General features: G+C 44.2%; 2 protein-coding genes and 1 non-coding gene across 4 annotated transcripts in view; 2 read left to right on the forward strand and 1 right to left on the reverse strand.

Moving 5' to 3' along the window:
* POLR1A (RNA polymerase I subunit A) overlaps nt 1-1,137 on the reverse strand; it is a 33,299-nt gene extending 32,162 nt beyond the window's left edge. The window contains exon 1 of the mRNA XM_066549236.1: nt 1,026-1,137. Coding sequence (XP_066405333.1) covers nt 1,026-1,102 — 77 coding nt within the window. The 5' untranslated portion in view covers nt 1,103-1,137. The remainder of the gene's footprint in view (nt 1-1,025) is intronic.
* Nucleotides 1,138-1,275: 138 nt separating this feature from the next.
* On the forward strand, nt 1,276-18,531 carry PTCD3 (pentatricopeptide repeat domain 3). 2 transcript variants are annotated; one of them, XM_066548760.1, is made up of 24 exons: nt 1,276-1,373; nt 2,953-3,002; nt 3,659-3,698; nt 4,762-4,807; nt 5,587-5,655; nt 6,095-6,199; nt 6,576-6,699; nt 7,352-7,470; nt 7,851-7,921; nt 8,223-8,310; nt 8,395-8,455; nt 8,738-8,820; nt 9,456-9,600; nt 10,189-10,239; nt 11,127-11,210; nt 12,143-12,171; nt 12,444-12,547; nt 13,262-13,340; nt 13,432-13,522; nt 14,163-14,248; nt 15,186-15,334; nt 16,194-16,235; nt 17,129-17,287; nt 17,857-18,531. In XM_066548760.1, the coding sequence occupies exons 1-24, from the start codon at nt 1,282-1,284 to the stop codon at nt 17,933-17,935; spliced, it is 2,046 nt and encodes a 681-aa protein (XP_066404857.1). In that variant the 5' UTR covers nt 1,276-1,281; the 3' UTR covers nt 17,936-18,531. The 2 variants fall into 2 exon arrangements, with proteins under 2 accessions (XP_066404857.1, XP_066404858.1); XM_066548761.1 differs by lacking the exons at nt 1,276-1,373; nt 2,953-3,002; nt 4,762-4,807 and having other exon boundaries at nt 3,666-3,698.
* On the forward strand, nt 8,529-8,670 carry LOC136556355 (small nucleolar RNA SNORD94). Its single transcript, XR_010783660.1, has one exon. It is a non-coding gene; the product is annotated as a small nucleolar RNA SNORD94 (small nucleolar RNA).
* Nucleotides 18,532-18,552: the final 21 nt, after the last annotated feature.

Here is an 18,552-nt window from a genome sequence, read left to right on the forward strand (position 1 = left end):
GTCAGAACCCAGGACATCCCTCTGGCTGTCCTGAGCAGCCAGGACCCCTGCCAGGGGGCTTAGAGACCCTGGCACAGAGCCCAAGATGCCTGTGGGTTTGATTATGACCCATGGAGCAAGTTACCAGCCTTAGATGAAGATCTGCAAGCCAGGACAGTTTAAGTAGAATGATAGTGAATTTATCACTGGGTGAAAAAATAGATTTTGGGGTTTTTAGAACGGGGGTTTAGGGAGCAAGATGGAGGAATCTGGGCATGTCCAGCCTTTCTCCTTCTGCTTCTTGACCTCTATGTTCTATCTTCTGCTGTGATGTTGGCACTTTTAGATTGGTTTAGTGCAGAAGCTCACTGTCTAACATAGGTGACAGGTATTGGAATGTAATTGTAAACCTTGTATACATAGCTTTCAGTATAAAGACGTAACACTGCCCCAGAGTGGCTCGGACTGTCTTGCTGAACGGACCTCAGCCGGACAGAAGAAAATATTTTATAGATAAGGAACAATAAACAACCTTGAGACTGAGAAATGAAGAGCTCTGACTCCTTCTTCAAGCGCCGGGCTGGACGAAGAGACTTTCTAACTTTTCTCGGGTTCACTCTGACCAGCGAGAGATCCCGAGACAAACTAGCACGGGCATTTAGTAGCTGTGTGATTTTCTCCATTAATGAAAATATCTTTCTGAGAACATTTTGCGAATGCAATAGGAATCTGTGTATCACTGATTTCATTATACAATGAGCAAAATTATTCATATCGCAGCACATATTTATTTTACATGAATAGCCACTCTACTAAGAAATCACATAATTTTGTCAGCGTGTCCCCTCGAGCGGGGCGAGATTTTGTATAAAATTCGGCTGCCGCCATCCCGGCGGCTGGGCCACGGCCCAACCGGACTACATGTCCCAGCATGCCGCGCGCCACAGCCCTCCACAGCTCTTCGGCGCCCTGCCGCGGGGCACGCTGGGACCCGTAGTACCCAGCAGCACCCGCACAGCTCGGGCAGCGCACACATGGAGCCTCACCTGATCTCCTCGGCCGTGTACATTCCGAAGGACATCCCAACCAGCCGCCGCCACGGCACCACTTTGGGCGGCTTCATGGCGAACGAGCAACTCTTCCCAGGCCGACAGCGGCTCCCGCTCTCCCGCTGGAAGCGCCGCGCCACGGGCAGCACCACGCGGTCCGGCCTGCGGGGGGAGGCGGGGCCGGGCGGTACCACCGCCGGGGAGGGGCGGTAGGAGTGGTGCCGTCCGCTTTCCCAGAGGCCAGCGCGGGGCCATGGCGGCCAGGCGGGTCGGGGCTGGCTGCTGGCAGCGGGCGCTGTGGCTGGGCCGGCGGTGCCGCCTCCCGGGCGGGCGGGAGAGCTACCGGTGAGAGACCGCCGGGAGGAAGGGACGGGCGGCGGTAGCACCGGGGAGGAACCGACGGGCGGGCGGTGCTGGGTGTGTGGGGAGTGAGGCGGGAAAGGCCGCGCAGGCGCAGTGCGCAGTGGCTCGGCGTGGTCGAGGCGGCGTGGTAGAAGGGAGCGCCTTTTGTGGGGCTTCTCTCTGCTTTTAAACGCCTTTCCCGGGATCTTTCCTGGTTTAGGGCGGCTCGGAGCCTCCCCGGCAGAGAGTTCGAGCGTTTGAGCGATTCCTAGAGGTGAATCTCACGAAAAAGCGGATGAGCGCTTTTTGGAGGCTGAGGAAGCTGGGGCTGCTGAGCCTGAGAGGGGAATTTTGCATATAGACCCCAAAATTGTGTTCTAGTGTCTGAAGGGGCTCTGCCAAGAAGCCAGAGAGAGACTTTTCATCAGGAATTGTAGTGATAGGAGTAACAAGGAATAATGAGTCCAGATCGAAAAAGGAGAAGTTGGAATTAGATATTGGGAAGAAATTTTTTATTGTAGGAGTGTGAGGCACAGTCACAGGTTGCTCAGCGAAGTTGTGGATGCCCCAGCCCTGTCAGTGTTGGCAGATTGGATGGGGCTTGGAGCAACCTGGTCTAGTGGAACAAGATCTTAAAGGTCCCTTCCAACACCTTAACGTTCCATGATTCTGTGTAATGGTTTTGTTTAGGGGCTGGGTAATCATTACTTATTTTTGGGATGGCAACATCTTATTTAATCAGTTTGTGAGACTTCCCCGGAGCAGCTGGAATTGTGCAGTGCCACGGTAAAGCACAGAGCTGTGGCTGCACCTGAACAGCCTCTCCCTCAGGGTCAAGGTCACTGTGGAGGCACTGAAGGCCAGGACTGCAGTAATGCTTTGCTGTTAAGTTGCTTCATGAGCAAAAGGAGTACAAACATTTTAGCATAAGCCTTAGTTTGTGTTGAAAGCAGTAAAATGTGAACGGTGGTGAACAAGACTTCGAAGCAGTGAGCACAAAGCAGCTGCTCTGTGGTACTCAGCAAAGTGAGTCCATGTGTCTGAGTGTGCTGCAGCTGTGGGGTTGTGAGGAGCTTTTGCAGCTCTGTAGAGGTATGTGGGCATCTGCATCTCACCAGGGCTGACTCACCTGCATCATTACTCTGGGTTTTCTCCTTCTGTGAACACTACTTGTGTCTAAAGTTGTTTTTTTTTAAGCGCTGTTTTCAGCGTGATCCTGTCTCTAAAGCATAAAAAGGTCTTTTCTGATTCATGTCTGTGATTTTCTTTATAAGATGCACTAGTTTGTGAAAACTATTTTAAAAATATTGTACCCCAATATTAAATAATCACAGATTTTTTTGTAGTAAAATTTTTCACATACAGCCTCTAGTCTCTTGAAACGAGGGCCTTAAAAGAAATATCAAATATAAGTTTTATGGTAATAATTTGGAGTTAATAACAGTGCAACATTGCCAGTTACTCTAATGCACTCCAGTTCCCTCTCTTTTAGTTAATTCTAACCTGTAGTATGGAATTTCACTGCTCTACATTTGCTGTATTGCTGTGACTGCCATAAATTCAAACCCCTGGTTGTTCACAGGAGCTCTTCGAGTAGTCCTGCTCTGGGGAAGACTGTGGGCAATTCACAAGGTAAGATGTCTTCATTACTGGTTGGTTGCATATGTTTCTTAATCTCCAAAGAATACAGTGTATCAGGAGATAAAGATGATGTAAACACCCTCTTTCCCCTCCTTGGATTTTCTCTCTCCCTGTTTTCATTGTGCATAAGTTTCCTGGATTAACTTGATTCTTTACCTCATCACCCATCAGCTCCATGCTCCAAGAGCATGAACTGAGTTGTGCAGCTCCATGAGCCTATGTTAGACTGTGGTTTTAAAATCCTTGTTTGAGTACTTTCATCTGGATCACCTTAACTCGTCAATTCTTGTAGAATATAGAATTGCTGAGATTGGAAAAGATCTCTGAGTTAGTGGAGTCCACCTCTTAACCCAGTACTGCCAAGGCACCTCCAGACCACACGTCCCCAAGTGCCACATCAACATTCTTAAATCCTCCAGGGATGGTGACTCCAGCATTCCCCTGTTCCAGTGCTTGACAAGCCTTTCAGTGAAGAAATTTTTTCCTGATATCCAATCCAAACTTCACCTGCTGCAACTGGAGGCCATTTGCACTTATCCAATCACTTGGGAGAAGGATTGACCCCACCTTGCTACAGCTTATGGGGTCAAAATTTTCTTTGGGCATCTTTTTGTTTCTAATGAACTTTTTAATATTGTTTCTCACAGTAACTCAAGAAGAAATTGTGCTCCCCCGAAGGAAAACATGGTGAGTGTTTACTTCTGGAATCTTCACTTGGAAAAAAATTGGTGTTTGACAACTAAATGTAGTCTGTCCACCAAAACTGAAAAAGAAAGTTGAAGTTCCTGTATTCCTTGATGCAATGTCCCACTAGGGGTTTTCCTGCTGATTTGGAGCTTGTGAATATTCTTGATTCTTACTCTCTCTGCAGATTATGTACACTGCATTCCTGGCATTTCTTTTAAAAGCACATACAACAACTGCATTTTTAAGCATGGTTCTATACCTTTGTAAAAGATCACATCTGCTAAAGAGCTCTATAACCAAGTTCAGGTTATTTGCTCAGCTTATTACCAGGCTGCTTGCATGTGAATGTGTTTCTTCAGCAAAATAAAACTTGATTGTTGATAACTAGCTGAATAAATCCTCCTTAGAGATCACACAACTGAACAAAACCTATTTTCTTGGGAGCACTTAAGGTAGAATTGCATGACTGTACAGCAAAAATTAGGTTTATGGTCAAATGGTGTCAGCATGTAAACCTAAAGTAAGGCCACCTTCACCTAAACACTTTCATTGGCCTTTCCTTGTTTGCTTGAAACAACCAAAGTCTTGAGGTTCCACAGGCACAGGAGTCCTGAGATACCTGGTTTTGGTTTGGTTTATTTTTTCTTGCAAAGACATGTCTTGTAGAGTGACTATATATACACACACACACACATATATATATATATATATATATCCCTTGGAGATGCTCTAGGAGCACCATTCCAAGGAGTTACTTTTGTGTCTCTCCCCCATGATCTTTCTTTGATAATGAATTATAAGGGCAGGAGTAATAGCTGCAAACTGATGGTCTTCTGGTTTTCCTCAAAATCTTTTTTTTCCTGGGGTTGTTTAAAAACTGAGGCCGTTTTTGCATTTTCTCTTTTTTTGTGAGAAGTGATGTTTTCTTAGTGCAGCAAAACCATTATTTCCTAGAACTGAAAATCCTTGTGGGTTAGATAATCCTGTGCTTGTTCTCCAAACAAAGTCATGCACAGCATTCAAAGTCTGCAGCTGAGAATTAACCCAACTCCTTTGTGCTTAGGGATAAGCTCGCCGTGCTCCAGACCTTGGCTTCTACTGTCAACAGGGTGAGTGGTTCTGTGGCCATGGAGATGGGGCAGGGTGTGCATTCTGTGCAACACCCTTGTGCTCAGGAGCCCTTTAATTTCTACTTTGGCCATAAATGAGAGATGGAACTCTCACATCGGGGTTTTCCCCTTGGCTCTGGGTGTTTTGCTGTGTCCTTAAAGCCTCATTCATGTTTCCCCTTGGCTCTGGGTGTTTTGCTGTGTCCTTAAAGCCTCATTCATGTGCTGTGTCCTTAAAGCCTCATTCTCAGTTACCAGAGAAAGCTGCAGTGCTTTGGTAAGGCTTTCACTAACACAGGGAGCAGGTTCCTTCACCAGTTCCTTCCCAATCCAGAATGTCCTTCCCAATCTCAGTCCAGAAAAGCTTTCAAAAGTGCAGTGAGTATCTGCTCTTGCTGGGCAAAACCTGGAAATGCTGTGATGCTGTTCTTGAATCCCATCTAACTTGAATTCTGGGAATTGAATCAAAACTTGCCATGTCCCATCAGTTTCCCAAGACTGTTGCACTTGGGGCCCTACTTTGCAGGGCACTTACTGCTTGATTTGTTATAGAAAGGACCCTTTTGTCACCCTATTAGCCTGCAAGGGTGTATGTAAAATGGAAACATTTTTTAAATTATTTCCAAACATATTTTTGAATTATTTCCTCTTTTTGAACAAGAGGATACTTCTGCAAAATGTGCATGGGCGATGGTTATGATGAAAAAATTCCTTGTGCCTTTAATTCCATGAGGCAGTGTGTTGTGCCTGTGCACATGACTATAAACTTCTTTCTACAGGATCCTACTGCTGCTCATTACATGTTCCAGGATGACCCTTTCCTGATGCCAAGAAATGCAGCTAATTCTGTAGGTATTTCCTTACACTTCCTTGGTAGCTCCCTCCTGCCTTTGTCGAGGCTGTGAATACTCCTACCTAATTGAAGCCTGGTTTTGATTACAAAAGAAAATGAGGTATCAGATTGCTTTCAGAATTTTCTCTTCTCTCTAAAATGAGATGTTTTTGAGCTTGAGGTAGTAGTGCAGCATTTCAGATGTCTGAACTGTGTCTCTTGATTAAATAACAAGGAAGTAGAATTCAATGGCATTTAAAGAATAGAGATTCTTATACTGGCATGAATACCAGAATGTTTTTCTGGAATGTTGTCCCTGTGATTCTAGTAAGTTGAAAATTATACATGAGTTTAATTTAATCCCATCAGAATGTTGTTAAATAAAATGCTTTTTCTAATTCTCAGCCTTGTAATTTGTGTATTTCTCCATCTTGTTCTGTCTCGTTTCTGTGCAGCGTCTGTATTCGTTGTCAAAGGAGTCTGGGAGAAATGCTGCAAAATACATCATAAAGAACTTTCCTCAGTATTTTGACAAGACTTTTGCAGAGCCCAACGTACCAGTAAGCTTTTTGCTCTTTGTTTTCATTGTATTTGTGCTTTGTCACTGAAATCTACTGTTGGACTGGTCCAAAACTAAGATAAAAGGATAACTTTTAAACTGTTTTGCAGACAGTATGAACACATTACTGTACTTCCATTATGTTTTTGTAGTGGACATTTTTCCTTGGGAATTCAGTATCATATCAGGTTTGTGAGATAAAAGTAAGAAAAGCAGTGGTTTTTAGGTGTTCCTTCCTGGCAGAAAGTGAGGGATGAGGATGTGTGTGGTCCTTCATCACCAAAAGGACTGCTGTTGTTAGGCTGCAAGCAGTGTATTGGGTGAAGAGCAAGGATATGTAGAGAAGGTTTGAGCTTGTGACCTCTGTTTGCTTTTAGTGCCTGATGCCCCAGACTCTGACCCCTCAGACTGAAGGAGTGAGCGAGGAGGCTCTGAGGGAGCGCATCCATCTCAGAATGGTGAAGGAGTCTGTGGACATGTTTGATCAGCTTCTACAGGCAGGTATGTGGTCACCTGCCAGGTTCTGTGCTGGAGCTCTACTTAAATTGGGCCAAAAATACATCAGTAGCTGCCACAGGCTATGGAGACAATTTTGTGACTCTGTTGCTTCTTTCACAACTGACTCTGGTCTGATGAAGTGGAATTCTCTGGAATTCCTGGAGAATCTTAGCCACTGCTTGTCTGACATGTCACTTTGGTGATAAGGAGAACAACTGGCTTCTTGAAGAGGAAGCATATTAAATACTTTAGTTCATTTTGAATATTTCATAGAAAGTGAAACATGCAGAGTGTTATTCACAGCAGGATGTATCCTAGGAGAAGTTATGAAAAGCACTAGAAATTTCAGATGCTGTGTTGGGCTTGTGCTGCTTCACAGTTCTGGCTGAGAGCTATCACTTCCTTCTACTTGATCAGGAAAACTCTACTCTTTCAGTGGCTTCAGTAGAAAAACATACTCTAGTTCAGTGTTGAAATTGTTTCCTGTGATGACTGGGTTTGTGGCAGTACTGGTGTCACAGCAGGGTTAGGGACTTGCTAGAGAATGTCTTTGTGTTGGAAGAGAGCAAAGTGGTATTCACAGATTTTCTCCTATGGCTGTAGAGTGATGAGCTCTTCACTTTCTCTGACTGTCATAAATTCTCATTTTCTAAAGGTACCCCTGTATCTCTGGAGACCACAAACAGCCTGCTAGATTTGTTATGCTTCTATGGAGATGGTGAACCTACTCCTGAAAAAGAGCAGGAAGAAAAAGAGGATTTGGAAGAACCAGGGGTATGGAAAACTTGTTGATCTTTATTTATTCATACATAGTTGGGAGTATATCGAGGTGACATCAAGATTTTTGGGAGATGCCATGAAGTGGATCAGATGCAGTCAACATTCCCAGGACATATTTCTGTTACAAAAATCCATGACTGACCTAGTAGCAACAGTAGTTTGTGTAAAGCTCTTAATATGTTTAATAACACAAACATTATTCTCAATCTAGCTGTTGCTTCCTGAATGTTATGATAGAAATTATTCTTATATAACACATTAAAAGTCACCTTTGGTCCATGCTGCTGAACTTCAGTTCTGTTAGCAAGTCATGTCATTTGATGTTAAATCACAATTTAACTCTGAGGAACTTCTTTTTGCAAAAATCTCCCCAGGTGGATGCTTCAGAACAGAAAGCTCCAAAGAGACAATTTCGAAGAGGTTCACAGTCTGGCCCCAGATGGAGGTATAGAAAATGTTGCCAATATTCCATGGGTTGTGCACTTGAATTGTTCTCATAGACCTAAGTCTTTTAGCAGCCCATACTCACAGGTGTTACTTGTTAAATAAACCTGTGTTTGCTGATCTTTTAAAGTGTTCATGGAAATCTAGTAGGTGATTGTAGAATAGTTTCAAGGTTCACAAGTGTGATATGTGAATGTCAGTCTTTGGGGGTACAGCCCTTATGTTGTTCTGCATGTTGAATCCTTCTCCTAAGAGTATCTTTTATTTGGTTCTTGAATATTTATCTTGTTCATTGGTTCTAGGGAGAACAACCATGCTGAAAGGATATTTAAGATAATGCCAGAGAGGAATGCACACTCCTATTGCACAATGATCCGTGGGATGGTGAAGGTAAAGTCATTCTTCAGTGCTGGGGGATTTTTTCAGCTTTTGAGATCTCACATACTCAGAGATGGATTATTTTTGTTTTTGCAGCACGGGGCTTATTCTAAAGCTTATGACATGTACATAGACTTGCTGAATGAAAGGCACAAGGGTGAGTGTCTCCTGGCTGTGCTTTGTGGTGTCCTGAGCAGAGCAGGCCCCTGTTGGGCACTGAGTGTTTGTTCATGGCAGTGATGATTGGCGCAGGGGTACGGACCTCAGCTGAATCATGGGAGCTGAATGCAAACTGGGAATTCCAGTGCAGCTGGCGTGTGGCTGGCTCACTGGAGACAGGTTTGCATGAGACTTTGCCAGAAACTGAGCCATGCTAGAACAAACTCTTTCCTGGAGGTTATAAATTGCCATTTAAAATGGATTATCTTACATTTTCCAGCTGATGTGCACACCTTCAATGCACTGATCAGAGCAGTCCCGTATCTAAAGGAGAGGTTCGTAGAAAGATGGGAATTAGCCAAGGTAAGGAGGGTAGAGCAAAAGAGGTGGGGAAGTGGTAAGAGTGGGCCCTTTTACTAATAAGGGTCTGCCTTATTAGTACAATTTTGCAGTTGTTGGAAGACCAAAAGCAAGAACTTTGTCCCCAGATACTAATCTCTGCTGTAAAGGAAGTACAGTAGTTTAAACAGAAAAGGTAACTGTGGAGGAATGGCAAATGTGAAAAATCCAGTCTTGCCTTTGCAGAGTGATTTATTTGCCTTGTGAGAACATATCTGATCCAGGAACTGCCTGGATAGAAAGTAATTTGGGAAATTACTTCTGGGAGATAAAATAAATGAACAATTTTAGATAAAAACTCTGAATTTTAATTCATGGTGTTGTGACAGAAATGGAATTTTTGAGTTTCAGTAAAGAAAAATATTATGTAACTATAAAAATTTTCTATTATGTTCTAGACACAGTTCTCCAAGACATTTTCTAATGTAACATAGCCTTGGGTTTTGGTCATTAAAAATTAGATAGTACTGATTAAATAATCAGTTAAAGGAGAGTAGCTCACTTGAAGGTGGTGAGGAAATGTATGTATAAACCACATGAAAGCTGAACTGTGATCCAAAACATGTGAAGCACTAAGGAATTGGGAATTTTGTTTTAAGGACTTCCTGACTCACATGGCTCAACAGAAAGTGCAACCAACTCTGCTGACTTTTAATTCTGTACTGAAGAGCCTGAGAAGATGTGGTGGTGTGGGGAGAGCTATGTCTTTATTTGTATTAAAGGAAATGGAAGCACTTGATATAGGTAAGAGAACCAGAGTATTTATTATATGCAGTGATTATGATGAACAGAACATTTAACGTAGGAGTTCAGCACCACACAACGTGGTGGTGATTTCCTGACTCCAGGGGGGATGTACTTCACAAGCCACCTAAGCCAGTTCTGGTCTCTAGATCTGCATCTCTCTGAAAAAAACCTTTTGATCTAGATGATGATTTTTTCCTTCCAAATAAGTATTGCAGAAACAGAGAATATCTGCAGAATTGATGTCCTGTGGGCTGTGCTTTGCCCCAGTAACATGCTTGTTGATAGGCTAAAGATTGCATTCATGTGCAAAAGGGAAATTAGCTGTGAAGTATTTCTGATTTTAATTTAAAGCAGGGAAGCTTGGCTGCTCCCCCATAGAAATAGGATTCCAACTGGTGGAACAGTGTTGGATATCACCTCTCCCAGTCGTGTGTGTGGTGAGGTTTGGCCTAGCATTAGGGTGGGCAGGGAGGAATATTAGAATAAATTCATGCATGCTGCTGATTGGAGGAGCAGCCTGAATTAGAGCAGTGGCACAAAGCTCCCCAGGAGTGTTGCAGTGACTGCAATGTTTTTGTTTTCCAGAGCCCAGCCTTGCATCCTATGACCATCTGCTCTCGGTGTATTACAGAGGGGGTACGTGCACCACCAGCTTGGCCATGAATGTGCCTCGTGCAGCAGCTGCTCTGATTGATGCTTTTCACTGTGATGGGTGAAGGCAGTTCACTTATGGACTGAAAGACAACCTGTAGTGGGTGTGATCTTAGTGTTCCCTGTGCTGCCTGATTCTGCTTGGGTGACAAAAAAGGATAACCTCATACAGGGAGCAAAAGCTGCTCAGTCACTGTGGAGGCTGGGTCTCACCACCGTGTGTGTGATTTCATATTGTGCCACTCACAGGGAGTTTGTTTTCCTGCAGCAGTTCTTCTGTGCATTAGAATTGTCATGGAAAACAGCTGAGTCAGAAACAGGAACCCAACTGCTTAAGATCCCATGCCCACAGACTTTTGGCTATAGGGAGGGAATAGGCAAAGTAGCCATAACTACAGTCCTTGTGTTTTAAGAAATGTAAAGGAATTGCTCTGGAGTCTCTCTAGGTTTGGTTCTGGAGTTTGGGGGTTTGTTTAGTTTTGGTTTTTCCCCTTTTAAATTTTTGTTTATTTGTTTATATAAAATATAGTGTATTTATATAATACACTTTAAAAGTATATTATATAAAGTATAAATACTTCGTTTTTTCTAGTTCAACCTTCTAACACACAAACTTCCAGGCCTGTTTGATTCCTTGTTAGAAAGCATTTCTGTCTTTCTGAATCTGCCCTCCTGATGTGGAAATCTGCATTAGCAGGGCAAATTTTAGAGCAAATTAAATTGCAGCTGGTGTGGAGCACCATGGAAGTTACATTTGTTTAAAATTATGTTGCTTGTTCCCAATTTCATCTTGTATTTGCAGACTGATGCTCTTCACAAGGAAGTGCTTGGCACAACTGAGATGTGATGTTGTTTGTCTCTTTGTCCCACAGTTGAAGCTCAGTCATCAGACATCATCTCTGAGGTTTTAAATGAGGTTGAAAAGCGAAGTTTCACTGCTCAGGACCCTGATGATGGTAAGGATTTCAAGCTTGGGTGAAAAGGTACCTGCGAATGTCAGGTAGTTTTACTAGGCTAGGATAAATGCATGCAGCTTGCTTCTCTCAGTCCCTGCTGGTATTTCTGGAGACAAAGGGCAGATTCCAGTGTTGGGAATTGTGTTGTGCATTGCTGCACTGTCTTCTGTATGAAAGTAGGTGTGTAGCTTGTGTGAATGAGCATTTTAAGTCCATGTGATAAAAAATCCTAGGATTATTTACAAGAGCAGTTTAAGGAGGAGCAGTTTCATGAAATGATGTACATCAGGTGAATAGCAGGTTTTTGTTGTAAGTGTGGTGTGAGTTTTCCTATTTTAGTTCTTCTTAATCCTGTTGAGAAAATTTCATTAAATACAGCTTCATGGGAAACTGGAGTGGGGGTCTGTAGGAGGGGAATATCCTGAACATCCCATGTGTTACTGGCTCTTTCTGCCATCTGTATGTCCACAGCTTTGCCCTGGGAAGTTCCTAAACCTTTCTGTAGGTTTGGAAGCAGATGCAGCTTCCATCTGAAGATGGGTTATGGCAAAGAAAGATCTCTAGACAAAGTGGTGTTAATGGAGTGTTGAAAGCCACTCTTCATCAGGTTGCTTTTTTGTCTTTGGAAGGATTCCTGGAAATAGTCAGAATGTTGTACCCCTCCTTCCTTTGCCTCTGTCCTGTTAGATGTGTTAAAATGTTTCTTTCTGTGCTCTAAGTTGTTGCTAGAAGTGTATAAAAATCCCCACCCAATTTATGCCATGCCAAAGATTACCAAGAAAGCCAAGAGCTCTGCAAAATTGTCAAACTGAGCTCCAGATTGAGTTTCTTATTGAATATACCTCATCCATCCTCTGGAAGGGTGGGTTAATGAGTGGTTTATGTCTCCTTGGAAGCTTGATTTTAACATACTTTTGTTTGCTCCCTTTCAGCCAACTTCTTTAACACGGCCATGCAAGTGGTAAGTGCCTCTTCCTTGCCATCAGAATTCCTTTGAGCCCCTCCAGCTGTTGGGGAATTGCCTGTGAGTTTGCATCCTGTCATATAAGGTTTAGCTTTCAGTATCTCCCATTTTCATCTGTGCTCATCACCTCCTCCTTTCTGCCATAATTCTGCAGTTCTTTGCTTGACCCCTCCCTAATTGGTAATTTGCATGCCTGTGATATGTGCATGTACCTCTGTGACTCTTGTGAGTTACATCTGGTAACAGCTTCCAAATGTGGTTTATTGCAGTGCTGTGATCTCAAGGATATCAAGCTTGCCTATCAGTTAAATAGGGCCCTGGAGAAGGGAGAAAACTGGAAATTCTTGGATGTGGATCGGTCAAACGGCTACTGGTGAGTGAAGGGGAGGTTGTATTCAGCATCTTCTGTGCTGTTGTCAGCTTCAATACAAACTAGGATTCAGACACTGAGCACCAGCTGGTTATTGTGTCCAGTTTGGAATTAGATCCTTCATAAGAGCAGTGATTGCTTAGGATTTATTTTCAGTTTATGGCCTGTGAACTGAAATCCAGTGTCTTGGAGCATCAGTTTACCTCAACACCCATCCAGCAGCTAGAACAACCAGTTGTGGGTTCTGCCATTCTGTTGTGTACCCTGAATGGCAGCTTTGGAGGTGACACCAAAACAGCGTCGTTTCTTTGTGTAGGGATGTTTTCCCAGACAGTGTACTGGATCAAGGACTTGGTCTTGTCTTATGAACTTGCATAAGTAACAAGGTAAATTTAGTTCAGTTCTTATATCCAAAAGTTGCATTTGAGACAGATTCAGGTACCTTAAAACTGGCATCAGGCAGGAAGATTTTTAATCTTTAATGCTTTTTAAATATATTTTAAAACAGAGTGGTCTGATTAGTTCTGCCAATAATCTAGTGTCAGCCTGGAGCTGTTGTAAGAAACACTGCTGCTTTTCTGATTGCATGGAGTGTGGCAACCAGTGAAATGTCCTTGATGTGCAATACAGATCTGATCAGCACACCATCATTTGCTGGTACTTTCATAGTTTGCTTGATCTAATCATCACTGAATTAGGATGTTTTTTTCTCTCTAGGTCAAAATTCTTTTCGTTGTTGTGCATGATGGAACAAATTGAGGTGGTGTTGAAGTGGTACAAAGAAGCATCATCTTCAGTAAGTGTGCACCATGGTAAGGGCTGCAGGGCTTTTCCATGGAGAAATGGAGCAGTCACAGGTGACTGAAATTACTCTCTTCCTTCATCAGCTCTTCTATCCATCTCCTAAAAATATATTGGACCTCCTTCAAGCACTAGATGCAGCCAACCAGCTGGAAGTGATCCCTTCAGTCTGGGAAGGTCAGTGATGGCCACATGGCTTCATAGGCACTTTGTCTGACAAATGCCAGGAGCAGTGCAAAGTTTGGAAACTTCCCTTTGGCTGGAGTAGCCATGATGAGGTGCATTGCTTGCCTGTGGTACTGAATCACCTGGACCCTCTGCAGATCCTTGGATAAGATTTAATCTAGCCCCCCCAAAAAATGAAAATTAGTCACTCCTTAATCCTCAGCAGATGGTGGTGGAGGGTTCTGGCTGTGGGCCTTACTGTCCAGCAGCAGTTCAGGTCCATGTTCCCCCTGAGGACTGGTAACTGATGCTACAGACAGTGCTCTGTGTCATGTTCCCTCCCTGGTCTGTGACAGGGTCATCACCACCACCAGGCTGGTCAGTGCAGGGGACCTTGAGGGCCATTATCAAGGGGAGTAGTTGGGCTGTCACCCAGAAATCTTGAGACCAGCAGGGAAGGGAAGAAGAAATCAGATTAGTTTGTGTATTTGTTGCACAGGATCTGATAATGAAGGGAAAGAAAGGGAACTAAATGTGACCAACTCAGTCACAGAGAATGGTTCTGCCTTGTTAAATTGTGCTGACCACATTGCCAGGATTTGGGAACAGGGGTACTGGTCACACCTACCAACTACTGCCTCTCTTTAAACAGATGTGAAACAGCTGGGGTTCAGCAGGAGACAAGACCTGTTGGAAGAGTTCTTGTCTTTGATGAGCAGGGACCAGCACCCCAGTGAGGTAAGGAAGCTGATAACACCCATGAACAGCTGAGCCCCACACAGCCACCTGCTGGCTCCTCCCCTGTGAGATGGTGGGGGCAAAAGTGTATCCCCCCTTCCTCCTTTCCCCAGCTTTATCTGCTCAGCATGATATCCTGTGGTCTGAAATATCCCTTGGGCACTTAGGGTGTCCCAGAGGTGTCCCCTCCCAACTCCTTGTTGTGCCACACACCTTGTGCACCCCCAGCCCACTCCCTGGTGGGGGAGCCTTGATGCTCTTTAGGCACTGCCCAGCAATAACAAAAATATCCCTGTGTTATCAACATACTTGCCATCTTAAATACAAAATACAGCCCCATAATAAGAAAGAAGAAACTGAAGAAATTTCACTCTATCCCAGCCAGAATCAGCACAGAAGCTCAGTAGAGAGTAGTGGTGTCTCCCCAGACTGTAGGTAAATGCTGTATCCCTGGTCAGTCCTGGAGATCCAGTTCCAGTGCATCTGCCACTGCAGATTCCAGATCCATGTGAGCTTATCCAGGCCTGCTAAACCACTTGGATTGTCCTCAACCTACAAAGAAACCTCAAATTACCACAGCATGATCCCTTCTTACCAGGGTTTGGAGAAATCATGCAGCCCAACCAGCCATATCTCTGGGGAAGCACATGGCAGAATCCAGAGATTTTTGCCAAGGACTTCATTGCAGTAATTGCTTTCTCAAGCTGAAGGGTGTTGAAGGTGAACACAGCTGTCCCTGCAAAGCCACCTTGGAGCTTGCCTAGTGGGGACAACCATCCTGACAGAAGTGACAGATTTGTCTCCCAGCATAACAACTGTTAATTCACAAATTTAAATCACATTCAGAGCAAACCTATAGGAGCTGCAGGAGAAATTACCCTGAAAAGCTTCTGTTAATTTCAGAGGTTTTGTTCTTCACAGCACAATGTTTTCACAGATTCAGCTGGCATTTGCCAAGTGTGCTGAAGAAATCCAAGCTGTGCATGAGCCTGCTGGGCCGGGGCAGGTCCCGCTGGAGTGGACAGGGAGTGCTCTGGGCCATGCTGTGGTGCTGTTTGCCAGGGCTGGGAGAACCCAGGATGCCTGGTACGTGTGGGCTCTCTGAGCTCTGGGCTTGCTGACCTGCAACTCAAGGCTTAATCACAAAAAGCAAACCTAGGCCTTGGGATGCCAGTGCAGACAAAGGGAAGGGATAAAGCCTGCAGGGAATGTGATGGGATTTTTCCCTTGTTATTGTTCCTTCTTGACACCAAGTTACAGTTGTCTGTCTTAAAAATGATTTAGAAGCTAATTTAGTATCTGGTGTAGGGCTTTGTACAGCTGCTTATGGCAAGGTGTGGTTTGACAATGACTGCCCTGAGCACTGCTGAGTGCCCACAACTTGCCATTCTTGATTTTTAGAACTCTTTGGAATTCAAACTGATAAAGAGATTAATTAGTTTAATTAAATTTTTAATTAGCAGCAGTCCTAATTAAAACTCCAAATAGACTATTTTTACAACTCTGATAGCTAGAATTTACTGTCCTACATGCTCTAAACTTGAAATACAGGTTAAAATATCTAGCCTCTGATTTCTTAAGGTTCTGAGCTATTTTCTGTTAAATACAGATGTTCAGTGTACAGTGATTCATTTGAAACAAAGAAGTAGCAACAAAGGAGTCTTTAAAATACTAAAAATATGTAGTATTTTAAAAGCAAATTGCCACCAGCTACACTTACCATTTTCTGCAGAGTTGAAGATACTTTGTGTTAAACTAATCAGTGAGGTTAGCTGGTACAGATTGCATTTGCAAGTATACAGCATGAGATCCATGGGGAAGATTGTTTCATGAATTTGAGCTTACCTGTGTTTCAACCTCTTGGAGGCTCATCCAGGAATTTGAATATCTGTCTGTTCCTGTTATGTGTAGTTTTAAAATTATTCTTTTGTTTTCTTTTAAACAGGAACATGATGGAGCATTTCCAGAAAATCAATAGGATTCCCACGTAAGTATTTTTAGGTTCTTCAGTTACTGAGTCTCCCCTTTGGCTGAGATCCTGAATTTCTGCTCAGGGATGAAGGAATAGTTTGGGATGGAAGGGACTTTTAAAGGTCAGGTAGTCCAACCTCCAGCTGTAACTGATAGTAGTAGCTCATTTATTTCCAGAACATGAATGTGTGCCTGTCCCTGTGAGCATGGCTGTTCATTTATCCAGTGGAAATATTCCAAGAGCTTTCTGTCTTGGAATACATGTTTCAAACATGTTGAAAGCACAAAGTGGGAGGGAGTGAAGTGGTTGGTGTCTGAAGCTCTGGGCCATGGAGAGCAGCAGTGCCACTGGTGAACCCAGCAGTGCAAATCAATCTGAGTAGGACTCACATCTGATTTCCCACATGCTCAGAAATACTCCAGTATGCTCTTAACCAAGCACAGGTGTTTTAGAGGTGCCTGGATTTCTGAAGACAAGTTTATCAAGTCAAATGCTAAATCTGAGGTGCTTCCCTGTTAGGCTACACCAGCTTGCTTGTCTTGGGATTCTGGAGGAGGGAATTGTTTGAAGTAGAACACAACTTTTAAGGAATAGTAATGGGTTTTGTTTGGGTGTGGAGTTTTTTTAAATTAGGTTGGAGCTTGCCCCAGTGAACACCATGAGGGTGTGTGGTACCAAAGGCTACACACCTAGTGGCACTCTGTGCCTGCTCTCTTCTGCTGGGACAGAAGTTCCCAAATTTCCCACATAGCCTTCCCTCTGTACCAGAGCTGAAGTTCCTGGCAGGAGCAGAGAGATGAACTGGTAGATCTGAAGATGTCACCTTCTCTCCCTCTCTAAAGCATGGGCTGTAAATTAATGGGCACCTCTCCTGTGACCCTGAGAACAGTCCCCATTTGCCTTTGCAGTGACAATGTGATGGACGAGTTCTTGAACTGTGCTAAGCAAACCAACTGTCCAGATGAGGCAATTAAGATGGTAAAGCTGGCAGCATCCCTTGGGCTTCCTGTATCTCAAAGGCTGAAAAGCAGAACGGAGGAGGAATTTGAACTCTCTGAAACACAGAAGTAAGTTGGAATGTTTCATGTTCCTGCTGAAGGGGTACAGTAGGCAGGGTCTGGGAGGAGCAATGCCTTTGGAAAGGCTTCTCTGACAAGGGAGCAGACAACTGGCTTAAGAATGATGTGCTGGTGTGTTGACTCCAGGACTGAAATGGCTCCTCAGTTTTTGATTCCATGCTGTATCCATCCCACCTAGGAGGGAAGGGAATTTCCCATGGTGGGGTTAGCCTTATCCGCTGCTCAGTCCTGCTCTTGCCTTTCTTTCCTGTAATCTTTTCCTGGCTGGGTCTGGCTGCCTGAAGGCACTGCTGCAGCCCAGTAGAAGCAGGGGGGTGGTACAGAGGATGGCCCTGCATGTGGCTGCCAGGCCAGCAGGTTCACCACTTGGAGGGGAGCTGAAGGAGTTGGCTTTCCCAAGAGGATGTGCTTCCACCAAATGCTGGGTGCACTTGTCCTTTGAGGACAGTAGGCATTAGACAGCCCATAATGTTCTCTGTTTGCCTTGTGTTTGGGGATCTCTCTTTTCAAGCAGAAGTCACAACAGTGACTGATGACTGATCTGTTTGACATCACAGGAAGGCACTGGAGAGTATCAAGTGGGATGGTGACAGCAGCGACAGTGACAGTGACAGTAGTGACAGTGACCGTGAGTAGCTGTCCCTCTTCCCTTCCTCTTGGGAAAACTGGGAGCAACTGTTGCCATGATCCCAGGAGGCTTTGGAATGAGTGGAATTACTGAAGGAATGGCTTCTGGGAGGTGCTGCAGCACTGATGAACGCTCTGAGTGTTCTGACACGGGACCTGCTTGGCAAGACCCCGTCCTCATGGGCCAGCTGGAGCTGTTAAATCTTCTCAGTACTGTGGGACACAGCGAGGGCTGCCCCATGTCTCCTCCCCAGCACCCCTGCAAGAGCTGGATTCTCATAAACAGCATCACTGAGCGTGGAGGGATACTCTGCACCCTGGAGGCTGCTCAGGCAGGCACAAGACTTCCACAGCTCCAGCAAGACTTCTCGTGGGCCTCCTGTCACTGGACCCTGCACCAGATGTAACTCCTTTCCATCTAACTGCTGAACTACTTAAATACCAGGATTATTCTGTATATAAACACTGAAGTAATGCAATACTCAGCACCTGTGGTGTTATTCCTCATCCTTTTGGTGTTTTGGGACAGGTTGGAGTCTAGATGTTAAATTATACTTTGTACAGCTGGAGACTATCTCTATCTAATAAATGGCTGACCTTAAAAAGCTGGCTGTATTCTGATAATC

This window comes from Molothrus aeneus, chromosome 4, assembly GCF_037042795.1.
Source record: "Molothrus aeneus isolate 106 chromosome 4, BPBGC_Maene_1.0, whole genome shotgun sequence".
Classification (NCBI taxonomy): domain Eukaryota; kingdom Metazoa; phylum Chordata; class Aves; order Passeriformes; family Icteridae; genus Molothrus; species Molothrus aeneus.

What these genes read in the sequence shown, in the direction of transcription:
- PTCD3 (XM_066548760.1), top strand. Translation starts at nt 1,282, where the DNA reads ATGGCGGCCAGGCGGGTCGGGGCTGGCTGCTGGCAGCGGGCGCTGTGG. An exon ending in TGGCTTCTACTGTCAACAGG is followed by an intron (nt 4,808 to 5,586) that starts GTGAGTGGTTCT and finishes TTCTTTCTACAG; the next exon opens with GATCCTACTGCTGCTCATTA. An exon ending in GGGACCAGCACCCCAGTGAG is followed by an intron (nt 14,249 to 15,185) that starts GTAAGGAAGCTG and finishes ATGTTTTCACAG; the next exon opens with ATTCAGCTGGCATTTGCCAA.